The sequence below is a fragment of the Camellia sinensis genome, chromosome 12 (assembly GCF_055761805.1).
Source record: "Camellia sinensis isolate YWXY chromosome 12, ASM5576180v1, whole genome shotgun sequence".
Lineage (NCBI taxonomy): Eukaryota > Viridiplantae > Streptophyta > Magnoliopsida > Ericales > Theaceae > Camellia > Camellia sinensis.
The window spans coordinates 124,858,721-124,872,649 of NC_138972.1; the positions used below are offsets into that span (position 1 = coordinate 124,858,721).

At 31.9% G+C, this 13,929-nt stretch overlaps 1 protein-coding gene across 1 annotated transcript; it reads left to right on the forward strand.

The window, feature by feature from the left end:
* The first annotated feature begins 6,742 nt into the window (after window positions 1-6,742).
* Window positions 6,743-7,189, forward strand: LOC145803855 (uncharacterized). The gene has a single exon (XM_082897232.1). The coding sequence runs from the start codon at window positions 6,743-6,745 to the stop codon at window positions 7,187-7,189; it is 447 nt and encodes a 148-aa protein (XP_082753358.1).
* Window positions 7,190-13,929: the final 6,740 nt, after the last annotated feature.

Below are 13,929 nucleotides of genomic sequence, written 5' to 3' on the forward strand. Positions count from 1 at the left end.
CTAAGCAATGGCCACGGGCAATTCTGACTCCCTCTTGATGAAATATTCAAATGTTACTTGCTGTAACTACTAATGATGCCCACACACCAGGGTTACGTACCTGAGTCGTGACATCATGGTTTGCCCTAAGGGAACGGTCTATGTTGCGACACTCGCACCACCAATATATCGTCTACACCGATAAGAACCGAAATACCTTCCTGTGCCATGTTAGGGTTCGAAACTCACTTGTGCAAGACTTAAAACCAGGCTCACCCCACAACTTTTAAACTTTAATGCATCGGTTCAATTTCGTATTTCTTTACTTTGTTGAATTCACATTTTTATGCATGTGCGAGTTTTAGTTTGAAAACCACAGTGACATAATGTTTATATAGCACAACGCAATCATGTATGGCAATCAAAATAAATATGATAGAATGTCTTAGGAATCATTACAAAGCTTCTTAGGAATTCACACACTTCTTCTTTCAGTACTGTATGGTCAGACAAAAAAAAAATATGAAACCCATACCAAACGAAGTTCAACCATTACAATATTTTAACTGGTGCTAGTTCATCGAGTTAGGAAAATATTTCAAGAAGAATACCAGAGCTAAAAACAATTTTAAAATGGATAAACAAAATTTGGAAGAAAATTGGTTTTTCTGGGACAGTGAGTTACAGTAACCTCCAGCATAGGTGATCTGTGTTTGAAAAATAAAAAGGGGCCTCAAACAGTTTCAAATAGAGGAACGATCAGCACTTATTGCTAGATATTTGAGTGTAGAACATTTTTCCAGAAGAGTTTGAAGACTGAAAACCAATGGAAGATGGTCAAATAATTTTTCTAAGAAAACTGGACAGATTCTGTCGCATTTTAGTAAAACTACAATTTCTCCTTTTAAACTTATCCATTTTTTGTGAAATCAATGGAAAATGAAAGATAACTCTTATATCTAACTATCCCAAGTGGTCGTGAAGAAAAAAACCATTTGTAGAGAAAATAGGATCTGTTTGAGTCAAAGTTTCTGTTGTGTTGTGAACAACACTTAAGACAAATATTTATTTCGGTAAGAAAATGGTGTCCAATGATTTTATAAAAATTTACACATGTATAGAACACCTATATATACTCTCAGTACCAACATATTTTTGACACAAGTTATTTTCAATTTGTTAAAGCATTTTACCTCCGATAAAATCTGAAACAGTAAAGGAAATATAAGTTTTGAGTAAAAATGAACTAACCCTATCTCATTTTACCCCCATGCAAGATTATTTCGAACAATAGAGAATATTTGAGCACATAAGAAGATAAAATCAGTAGCTAAACCATCTAATCTATGCTTGTAATAAGGATAGAAATCATATAATCATAAGATTATCACTCTATCAAAATGTAAACATGCATTGAGCTATTCTTGCTATGTATGTATTAACAATGCACACTCTTACATATTTTTAATATATGGATCTAGTTAAAAAAAAATTATCTAAAGGAGGATAGAGGTTGAGTATTCCTACCTCAAGAGCTTTTACAAACTATTCTCAAAATTAATTTTGAAATAGTGACCACCAAGCACCCTCTCCTCTTCCTCTCTTTTTCTTTTCTTTTCTACTCTTTCTCTCTCTTTTTCTCTTTGTTCAGCCATGTATATTTGAAGGTGGCTGAAGATGGGGTCCTTATGTAGACATTGTGGAAGAGAAATGTATGTTTAAATTGTATTTGTTTATTTTATTATTTTACTTTATTTTATCTTTAACAAAATTTCTTATTGGTTTGAATTGCCATCCTATAGGCATGTTTGTCCACCTTTGATGAGGTTGTGTGTGTTGTTGGAGAAGTATGCTCTTACACATGCATGCACAACAAAGCCCAGGGAAAGACCTTGACTGGCCATTCTCTCAATTTCCTTCTTTTTATTTATTTATTGTATATATATGATTTTGAGTCACTTTAATATTAAAATATTATTTTATGTAACTAGAAGGCATGAGATTGAACCAATTAATCTCCATGGGTTAATTTTCATGTGCACAAATTATTAATGCAAAACTTTATACAGAATAATATATATTAAGAATTAGATTTGTGTAGTCATAAAAGTGACGACGACGACGACAACAACAACAATAATAATGATAATATGGAAATTAAAATTACACTAATTAAATAATGAAAAGTTAATTACAGAATTTGGTCACAAAATGTTGTTATAGAATTGGATTATAGATGTTGATTACAAAATTTAAATAGCTAAATATAATTACCAAAATAATTTAATATACAAAACTACGGGTTCTTACAAGATGAGACTTTGATTTTTGAACTCTAAGCAAGATTGATGTGTTTGAGTTGGGATTACACTTGTATAATGTTAGTATTTCATGTTTTAAAGGAAGATTACTTGAGATCTTGAATTGGAATTGGGTTTGAAAGTTCACACTTTGAACCATTTTCGAACTGTCTGATTTTGCCCAGACCGTATGAGCAGAACATGAAGAAGCATAAAGGTTTGCATTCTACTGAAACCACCGCTCGAGCGGTCCAGTCACCGCACGCACGTGCGGCCAGCCCTGTTTTAACTTATACCCGATAACTTAAAAATGGCATATCTCCTTTATCCAGACTCCGTTTTAAGCGATTCTTGAGCCTAAATACAAGCCCTGAAAATCTAGTTTTTAATGGTGGTGATCTCACATCCAAATTCTAAGTACACAAATAAATATGCTAAAATTAGTGAAGGATGTTTATTTTTCTTTTAACCATTTCATGCCATTTCCTACCCTAACTTTGTTTCCTTTCGCTTTTTGCTATTTCCTTAAACCTCAAATAAGTAAACATGATATTTTTAATGAAAAACGTATGAAATTGTTGTAGGAAACATTAATTTAAGTCATGAACATTTAGGGCTGTTTAAAGTACATCTTTGGCACATGCTTGTACGTGATTCCCATGTAGAGAAGATTAGCATTAAACACTGGAGAGAAATTAATGAAAGGTGTATGAATTGAAGCAAATGATTTATCGAATGTGTATGTGACATGTTTTGTGTAGGTCGTGTGCCGGAGGCAACGCCGCAAGACCAAACACACTGTGAGTAGTAGTATTGTAAATATATGTTGTTAATTAATTATTTTGATCCAGGTATGATAACTTATTCTGATATTGTGTTTTGATTGAAATGAACGAGTTTTGTGAACGTTATATGACATGTGCAATAAGGGCTTAAGGTCATTTCGTTTTGATATGTTGGGCTCGAGGCCGTTTTAATATGTTGGTCTTGAGGCCGTTTTAATATGTTGGGCCTGAGGCCATTTTGATATGATGGGTTCGAGGCCGTTTTGATATGTTGGGCCCGAGGCCGTTTTTATATGATGGTCCCGAGGCCATTTTGATATATTGGGTTCGAGATCGTTTTGATATGATGGGCTCAAGGCTGTTTTGATCTGTTGGGCCCGAGGCTATTCCGTAAATGTGACTATGGATAATGTTATGAAGGATTATGGTTACTGTTATGAAGGATGAAATTTGGAAAAGGTATTCACATAATATGCTTTCTGTTAATTCAAGATTATTCATTCGATTCTCTTTACGCTATTATTATTCATTGAGCTTTGCTCACTCAACATTATGTATGCACATGTAGGTGATTAACAACATGAAGCCCAACCTTAGGGTCAGCTTCAGGAGCTATTTTGCGAACTTATCGAGTCACGTTTCCAAGTTAGAGCTTTTGTCTTTGACTCACATCATGCTATGACATTTGTTTTGCTTTTGCTTATGGTCTTGGGTTATATAAACCATATGTATGAAATTTCTTATGGTACATAAGTTTTTGCATGGGCATGTAAATATGTGAATGTGTTATTATGTAAGCTATATAATTTTGCTCATATTAACACAGCTCAATAGACTTCTTCATTTGTTGTTTGTTTCCGCTTGTGGCCCAATTATTATAATTATTTTCAATGTTCATTTGAGGCCGTAGGTAATCAAGTGATTGTTGGTCGGTTATGATCCAAACTTTTAGAGGCGGGTTTGAGTCGTGACAACGGAGAAATTTCAAAAATTTTCTGTAAAAAATTAAATTTTTTGAGTCTGGACTGGAATTTCTCAGAATCGGAGAAAATTTCTCTGAGTCAAATTTTTCTGTAAAAATATTGAGAGACCTTAGCTAATAAAAAACAATCTTGGATTTTTTCTAATACACAAAGTTTGAGAAAGATATTTTACTAATTTTCCTTTTTAATTATTTATTTTGATAATATTTGCACAATCGTTTTATAAAATTATTACTTGAATACTTATGTATATTAATTTTGGTTAAATTATTTGTTTATTTTGATAATTTTAATTCTATCATAATATAGAAGTGTAATTATCATATAATAGTTTTGTATGATATATATTAAATTATAAAATAATAAAATAAATACTTATTTTGATATTAAAAATAATAGTTAAATTAGAAGAAGAATTAGTAATGTAAAATTAAAAGTAATTCTAACTATTTAGTTTTCTTTTATATACATTTGAAAAATAAAAATATGTATAAATATAAATTATATAAAATTTATTAAAAAAAATTAAATATATATATATATATATATATATATATATATGTTGTAGTTAGACCTATAATGATTTTATATAGTATATATATATATATATATATTTCATTATAAGATTGTGAAATAAACACTCTTAATTAAATTAAAATATCAACTATGTAAAAGAAATTTAACGACGACTAACCAATAAATAACACATAACAACATCTAAACTCAAAAATAAAAAATAATGAAAACATTCAAACGATAAATACATCTCAGTGTGTGAAGTGATTAATCATCTGTAATATGATGTCAAAATATAAAAGAACTTAATGTTCAACAAGTAAAAAAATAACTCAATCAGTAAATCCAAATTTTAGAGATTCTTCAAGAATATCATTATTGTACAGGTTTTTCATTCTGTAAATTGTGATTATATAAAATAATATAGGAAATGAAATATAATTTCATATATAAAATTACTATAAAATTTAAACGACAAATTGATAATATAGAATAATATATAATTGGTGTTGGATATAGAATAATACACGAAAAAATAAGAAAAAAAAAATAAAAAAGAGGTAATTTAGCATTAAAAAAAATCTTAATACCCTTAGAAGAATTAAGAAAAAAAAAAACATGAAACGCAAAATTTGTTAGGTGAAACATTAGTAAATCCAAAAATATGATTTTGTAAGCTGTGTAGTCCTCTATTTTTTTCTTATGAACCTAAAGTTACCATTAAAGTGAAAATTACACAAAAAGGTAGTCACTTACATATTTTGATTTAATTTTTTATGGATAAAAGTGAGTTTTTCCAAATGTAAAAGTACACATTTGGGCAATCTGCACTACAAAGGTTTTAGATTTTCTTTCATTCTAGAACAAATCTCACGTTATGAACAAAATTGTAACACTCTAATAACGTAACATTCTAATGTAACACACTAAAACAAAACTCCTTAGTATATTTTTCCTAAATGTAACACTCCTATTAATGTAATCACACATGTAAGAGCATCTCCAACGGTTAACCAATTTTTTCATCAAATTTGAGTTAAAAAAGCCAATTTTCTCAATTTGATACCACTGGCTCCAACTGTGAGCATCAAAAGGGGGAGGGGCGACCGGTTGGTCAACCGGTAAGGCCATTTTTTTTTTTTTTTGGTTTTCCTCCATTTTTGTTCCCAATTCTTTTCCTATTTCTTTTTTCCTCCATTATATATATGTCGTTTTGGTTTACCTTTAACACTGATTTGCTTCTAAAATCTCATATAAACACATTATCCATATGCCAGACAACTCCAAACAACTGATACGATCATAGCTTAAACAAAACAGAATATAATGAATACCTTCAAATCCATGATATTGACTTCATTTTCATCATCTTCTTCTTCCTCCTCCTCCTCTGATGAGTCTGATGATGAATATATGGTCACGCTTTTAGGGACTTATGAGAAGAATAATGCTAGTATGCTTCAGATTCTTAAGTCAAGTGATAGCTCAATGTTGTAGGCCATAAGTATATACGCATAGATAGAAGGCAGGGTCATGACAGATTGTTTGCTGTAAATCCAGTGTATTCACTTACAATATTTCAGAGACGTTTTTGAATGCGTCATCCTTTGAATCAGCGAATTTTGAATGCAATCCAAGCACACAATTCATATTTTGTTAAAAAACAAGATGCAACTCATGTAGTTGGATTATCTCCCTCACAAAAAATGACTTCAGCGATGAGAATATTGTCATATGGTGTTATAGCAGATGCAGTTGATGATTACATACGTATCGGGGAAAGCACTGCAATTCAAAGTTTGCAACAATTTTGTAATTCAATAATTGAAATCTTTGGAGTAGAATATCTGAGATCTCCGACACCAACTGACATTGCTAGATTACTTACTATTGAGGAGGTTCGGGGGTTTCCGGGTATGTTGGGAAGTTTAGATTACATGCATTGGGAGTGGAAAAATTGTTCAAAGGCATGGCAAGGTCAATACGTAGGTCATCATAAAAAGCCAACCATTATTCTTGAAGCAGTAGCATCTTATGACTTATGGATTTGGCATGCATTTTTTTGAATGCCTGACTCACACAATGACTTGAATGTGTTGGACCGATTGCCTTTGTTTTTTGATTTTGCGCAAGGTAAAGCTCCCCTGTCCATTACACTATTAATGGACATAGTTACGATATGGGTTATTACCTTGCTGATGGTATATACCCTCAATGGGCAACACTGGTTCAAACAATTTCTTCTCCCCAAGGAGCATATAGACAACATTTTGCAATGATGCAAGAGTCTGCCAGGAAAGATGTAGAGTGGGCATTCGGAGTCCTTCAATCTCGATTCGCAATTATAGGTGGTGCTGTACGTTTTTGGGATCCGAAAATGCTTGCCAACATAATGAAGAGTTGCATTATATTACATAATATGATTGTCAAAGATGAGAGGGAGGAGCACATTGATTTCGATTATGAAATTTCATCAACCAACACACCAGTGCAACTTTCCTCTACTCCTACCAATGACTTCCAATCATTTTTGTCTCGTCATTTAGGTATTATAGATAAGGATGCATATCATGCCCTCCGTAATGATTTAATAGAACATATGTGGCATCTTCATGGTGAAAACTAAATTCACCACATCAATACATGTAATTTTGTTTATAGTTTTTGGAACGGAAGGTTGTCTTGTTTGTAATCTTCATTATGATGCACTATATTAACCAAGTAGTTCAGAAGTTATATGATGATGTGTTGTTGTGATGAACCAATCTTTAATATTTACAATTGTTCTGTGTTCAATTCATGAGAATTACAAATGAAAATAATCATGTCTTAATCAGTTACAAATGACAATACCACATAAATTTAATAATCATGTCTTAAATTCTGTGTTCAATTCAATATTGATGTGCCACAAATGATAATACCACATCCATTTATGCACATTTAATAATCATGTCTTAAATGATAATTTAATAATCATGTCTTAAATTTATTCAATTCAGTATTCAGTGTTCAATTCAGTAATGATAATACCACAAATGATAATACTACATATTTATATGAACATGTCTTAATCAGTTACAAATGATAATACCACATAAATTTCTTCATAATTCATATTTATTGATGTTCCACATGATTTTATTCAGTATACGAATTTATTAGTATGCATTATTTGTGCAATTCATTTATTGATGCCATGCATTATTTGTGCATATACAAATTTATACGAATTTATTGATGTGCCATTCATTTATTGATGTTGATGTTGGCATTCAATTATTGCCTCAATTGAAATGCATTCAACTTACAGAGTTAAAAACTACTTAATAATGTTGCCATTCATTTAGTCAGTGGATAAATGCATTCCACCTACATTCATGGCATACTATAGAGGTGGCATGCGTTTCAACCACCTACCATTCATTTTACACACGCCACCTACCATTCATTGAATTCATTTCACCTACATGCCTCATTTTACACACACCACGGTTCATTGAATTTATTCAACCAATTTAGTTGAGTATTAATTCCCTCCACCACCTATCTCAATAATTCACCCTCTATATCAGCTTAAGATTGTATACAAACCTGGCATCACCAAATTCACTCTATTCACTGAAGACCTCTACCCACAGATTACCTCTATAATCTGCATTCACTGTATTCCCTCCACCACCACCTTCAAATTCGGCTTAACCAAATTCTATTCTCAAACTCTGCATATTCACTATATTGTAAGTGTGAATCCACAGAATCAGCAAGGCAAACCATCTGAATCAACAAAGCCAACATCAGCAGGGACAACAAGGCAGCATCAAAACAGAGTAGGCTGTATCGCACGAGTCAACCGGTTGGTCAACCGGCCCTTTCATTTTTTTTTTTGCCTTTCAGTGTGCATACTTTATTTGTTCAACTTTAACCTTCTCAAGAGCATAAAATTCATGTTTTAATCAAACTACATTCATGTTCAATATTTTAAAAATTAACTTCTGTCATATAGAACACATTCACTGACATATGATGATTTTTACTTGATGTTATTTTTCCATTTCAGTATGCACTTCTGAACAACAAACACTGCATAACATGAAGTAAAATGCAGTGTTTATTAGTATGCATTTTTCATTACTTTGCAAAACCAATTAGTATGCATTTTAATTAATGTGCCATTAAGCATACTGAATACTTTCATGTTTTCCAAATGAATGTAGTTTATTAAAACATGAACTACAGTAGTGAATTTTGAGTGTGCATGCTTTATTAAAACATGAACTACATTCATTTTACTATGTAGTGAATTTTCAGTGTGCATGCTTTATACTACATTTAGTATGTTGTTCAACTTTCAGTGTGCATGCTTTATTAAAACTACATTCATTTGAATTCTAAGTTCATGTTTTCATTAAGCATATTAAAATGCAGTGTTTATTAAAATGCAGCATAACAGCACAAACACTGCATATTTATATTCAGCATAACACCAGAACAACAACAAGCCAACTCTAATTCAGCTTTCATAAGTAACACAATTTCATTAAAATTCAACAGATATTGATATCATGCCTAGAACTAAAAGAGCGAGACCACAAGTTGGTGAAAGTTCCAACCCTCTACGACGCCAAGAACAGCAGCCTCAAAATCAGTCATATCCTACTGATGATTTTCTCAGTGAAAGTCATGAACTAGCCTTTCCAAACTTCTCCAGCTGACCTATTGTAACAGGGAGGAGAGTAAATCTGCCACATCAATGTGATGCCCTATTAGTTAGTAAACTTGAAGCAATGAGATGGCTAAATTTAATTAATTTACCCCAAAAGGTATATCCATGACTGGTATCTCTATTTTATGTTCACCTAAGAGATACTCAGGAAGAAGATGGAAATTTTACTCTTTTGTCATATGTGAAAGGAAAGGGTATACAGTTTGATATTCCTACTTTGGTAAGCATTATTGGAGTTGAGGTAGGTGATGAAAATATCCATTTTCAGAGTGAGGCTGAGTTAGTTAATATTGTTGGTAATGCTACTGATGTATATATTACTATATGTGAGAACAGATTTACTGGGACTAGTCTACAAGCAAGACATTTAAAACCTTATCTTCGGATTCTCCACCGGTGGATTGTAGAAAATGTCACTCTGAAAAAAGGACATCATGATGAGGTCATTACTGTTTGGGGTACTCTTGACAAAAATTTTCAAACATTTTAGGTTCACCTTGTAAATGAAATGGAGATCAAAATCTGTTCACCTATTAATCAGTATACAGTGACCCGTGCTGGTGCAGCCTCCAATTTAATGGCAAGTGTTAATGCTCCAGAAGATTCAGAAGATGAAGTCCCACCAGATGATGCTCCAGAAGATTCTCCTGCCAATGTGATGCCATCAACTGAACAACCTCAATATTGGACTGAGTTTTTGGCCATGGAAGAACAACGTTATAATCAACGCGTTCAATGGGAACATCAAATGGCTAATTAGGTCAATTCGTTGGGTACTCAGTTTGATAGATTTGCCACTGCACAGAACTCATTAATTCAACAATTTGGTGAGTTCTGTTTGGACATTGAAAGACGTCATGACGTGGCAAGCAATCGCATAGATAGGATTGAGTATCGCGTAAATGACATATACCATCACTGCTTCCCTCCTCCACCACCACCAGATAATGACTGTTGATGTGTGTCACATTATGTATTTGCATTGTTTTGTATTTTGTTATTTTAACAACCTTTTGTTGGGTCAATTTCTTTTATAAATGTAGTGGTTTTGTCATATTATCTGATATAAAATCCTCTGTTAGTTTTTCACTTACATTGCCTTGGTAATACATGTGCACCATATTTTGGAGCTTCAGTGATGCCATGTTAGTTGAATTTTATTAATGTTTCTGATTACTTCAAATTTTATGAAAATTTCTAAAAGGTCTAATGGTAACCAAAGAAAAGAAGAAATGATGTATTATGTATTATGGATGAAGTTGTTCTCAGTTATAACTTGATTGTAATTATATTATTTGGCTTCATTTTGTCACAGTGATGAGGAGATATTGACAACAAATAGGAGCATAGAGGATGCATTTGTATGGTTCTTTGTTTATATTCTGCTCAACTCAGTTCAGATATGCTTTGGAAATTCCTATCAATAACATGAAAATAGTCTTCAGATATATCATTGCTGTCTTATTTCATCAAGCACTATTGTTTCTGTTCTGTCATGAAATTCGTTTCCGAGGAATGATTTCTAACATAAGAAAAGTAATGGCCATTACTGGCAACAATTACTTCAAAATTTGTCTGGCATTATAACATAAAAAAATTTGATTTCCAAGGAATGTTTACGTGGTGTTTTCAATAAATAAAAAATTATAACATACATTATTAAATTTATTTTTATCTGTTAATTATCTAACAAATATAAATCATTATGTTCCATTTAATAAAATTGTGATTACATGATTACTTATCACATTAATAATTCCAATACAACTAATACAAGTTAGAAGTAATATTTTTAACCAATACAAGTTAGATGTAATATTTTTAAATAATGAAACTAATAGATGAAACCCAGTAATACAGAACCCTTAAGGGCAATCTATTAGTTGTTCGAAATAAAATCTGTCGTTGAAGATCTTCGTAGTACGTCCTTTGCATAGGATTTAAAATTGTCATGTCCATTGACATTATTTTATGATCTTCATATCGTTATTCTCTTTCATTCATCATAGATAGGAGTTTTAGTTGTTCCTCCCTATCTTCAGCCTTTCTTCGACGCTTTGCAGCTTTCTGCTCACAGCCGATCGCCTTTTGTTCATCTCGCTCAATAGTTCTAGCGGAGATAGTTGATAACACTTCAACAATTTTGGATTGGTTGGCAGCCATTTCATCAAATCTACTATCGTGCGTTGTTTGATTCTTCAACTTCTCTTTCGCAGCCTTAGTACCAATTGGTCGTGTTGATGTATTAGATGGTTGTTCGTGCACTGCATTATTCTGGTTGGATTGAAATGCCTCAGATTCTTCAGTTGGTGGATTTGAACATGGATAAGCATGTTGCGTGCTTCTTTTGGGTTGTGTTCGAAATTCATCCCATTTACAACTTCGGCGCAAAATATCCTAACATGTATCAAATGTGAAGTGTTTTTTCTGTATTGCATGATATATCCGCTTCGCTTCAGCGACCTACAAAAAAAATTACAAAAATTTCAATAACAAGTATACATTTAGAAAAGAAATTTGATATTTAATAACACAAATAAATTTTACCATGTCTGCCTTAGTTGTTCCACTTTGTTGCCTTAGTTGAATTTGTTCAAGAAAACCACAGAATTTATTAATTGCCTTTTGTATGCCAGACCAACGGTGAGACAAAGAAATACGGTTTCGATTTGATTTACCGCTCAATTGTGAACTAAAATAAACAAGTACTCGTTCCCAAAATATAGCCATAGTCTGACTATTACCAGTAATGAGATCTTGAGAGACTGCTAACCAAGATCAACATAAAGTTTCATCTTCTATAATTATGAACGTTTTACCACGAGAAACACGAGAAGGTTCTGAAATAAAATGATTATCAGTATTCTGCGTGTTCTGCTCTCGTGAAGTTTCCGACATAAAACTAATATTAGTGTTGTTCTCCAACATTTGTGATTCCTCAAACATTTCAAAATCTTCCATAGTTTGAAACAAATTCAATAGATACAATATCTAACTTACTGAAAAATATTAGAATGATATACACTCAATCTCAGAATCAGATACTATAATCAGATAATATAAATGAAAGTGCACTGATGAGAAAAAAATTTATAATGACACAGAACAAACAAAATTCACAACATATAATGCAATGCTATTCTGAAAATGAAATACTCTGTCAACCCAATTGAAATGCACAACTTGATATTACAAAATAGATATTTTTTATAGAGCACATCAGCAACGGTAAATTTTCAAAATACTCTATCCATCAAACGGTAAATTATTGGAACAGCTAGTTCTGAAATATATATATGAGATGTAACATTTTCAATTATATTTTCATGAAAATTTAAATTTATATCACCCTTCAAATTATTCATAGTCCACAAAATAGCCTATCTTTATTTCAAAATAAACCGGTTTGACCAGTTCTGGTTTGCACCTGGCGAGAACAAAACAAAACAGATTTGATGACTCGGTCGACCGGTTGGTCAATCGGCCGGTCAACAGGCTGGTTGACCGGTTGGTCTCCTCCTCCAACGGTCACGCACAGTAATTTGGTGAAATCTGTATTCTGTTCTCAGTTTGATAATTTTTTTGTTCAATTCTCATTTTGATACCAATTTGGTGAAACCGTTGGAGCTTCAAAAAGTGTCTTTTTCACCAAATTTCAAATATAATGCCAGGTTTGCTGAACCGTTGGAGATGGTCTAATACTCTAATATAACACACAAAAAAACTAAAAAACCTCTTAATATACTTTTTCTAAACATAACACTCACAACTTGAAATAATATATTTTGCTCAAAACTTACTAAAGAATTTTTGTACTTATTTTGGAATGGTTTGAAGAATCTCACATTTTTTTGGAATAGTTTGAAAAATCCCACATCATTTTTTATGGAGTATTACATTAGAGTGTTATGCTTGAAAAAGTATACTAAGAAATTTTTTTGTATGTTATACTGGAGTGTTACACTAAGAAGTTTTTTTAGAGTGATATATTGGAGTGTTAAGTTTAAGACAAGTACATTAAGAATTTTTTTGTAGTGTTACATTAAAGTGTTATGTTTGACTGTTACATTAGAATGTTACAGTTTAAAATTATATATTTGCCCAAAACTTATTAAAAAGTTTTTATACTCTTTTTGAAATATTTGAAGAATCCCACATCATTTTGAAATGGTTGCAGAATCTCATATTTCAAGTCATTTTTGTACTCATTTTGAAATATTTTTAAAATACAAAAGATTCTTATATAAAAATTCATCATAAATTTAAGAAAAAATTATTTATGAGTCCTATTAGGGAGACTTATGCAACATATGGTCCTACTAAAAAACTTATGCTCCCATAAGTCCTCTGAGAAGTTTGTTGACACATTTACCCTCAATATTAGTTGTTAATATCATAAATAATAGTAAAACCATATATAGGAAATTGAATGTTACCATAAATCATATCTATATAAACGTAACGTAACATGACACCTACATAAACGTAACGTGACACCTATGATCTATGGTAACATGCAATTTCCTACATAAACGTAACGTAATGTGACACCTATGATCTATGGGGAAATTGAATGTTGCCATAGATCATATCTACATAAACGTAACGTAATGTGACACCTACATAAACGTAACGTGACA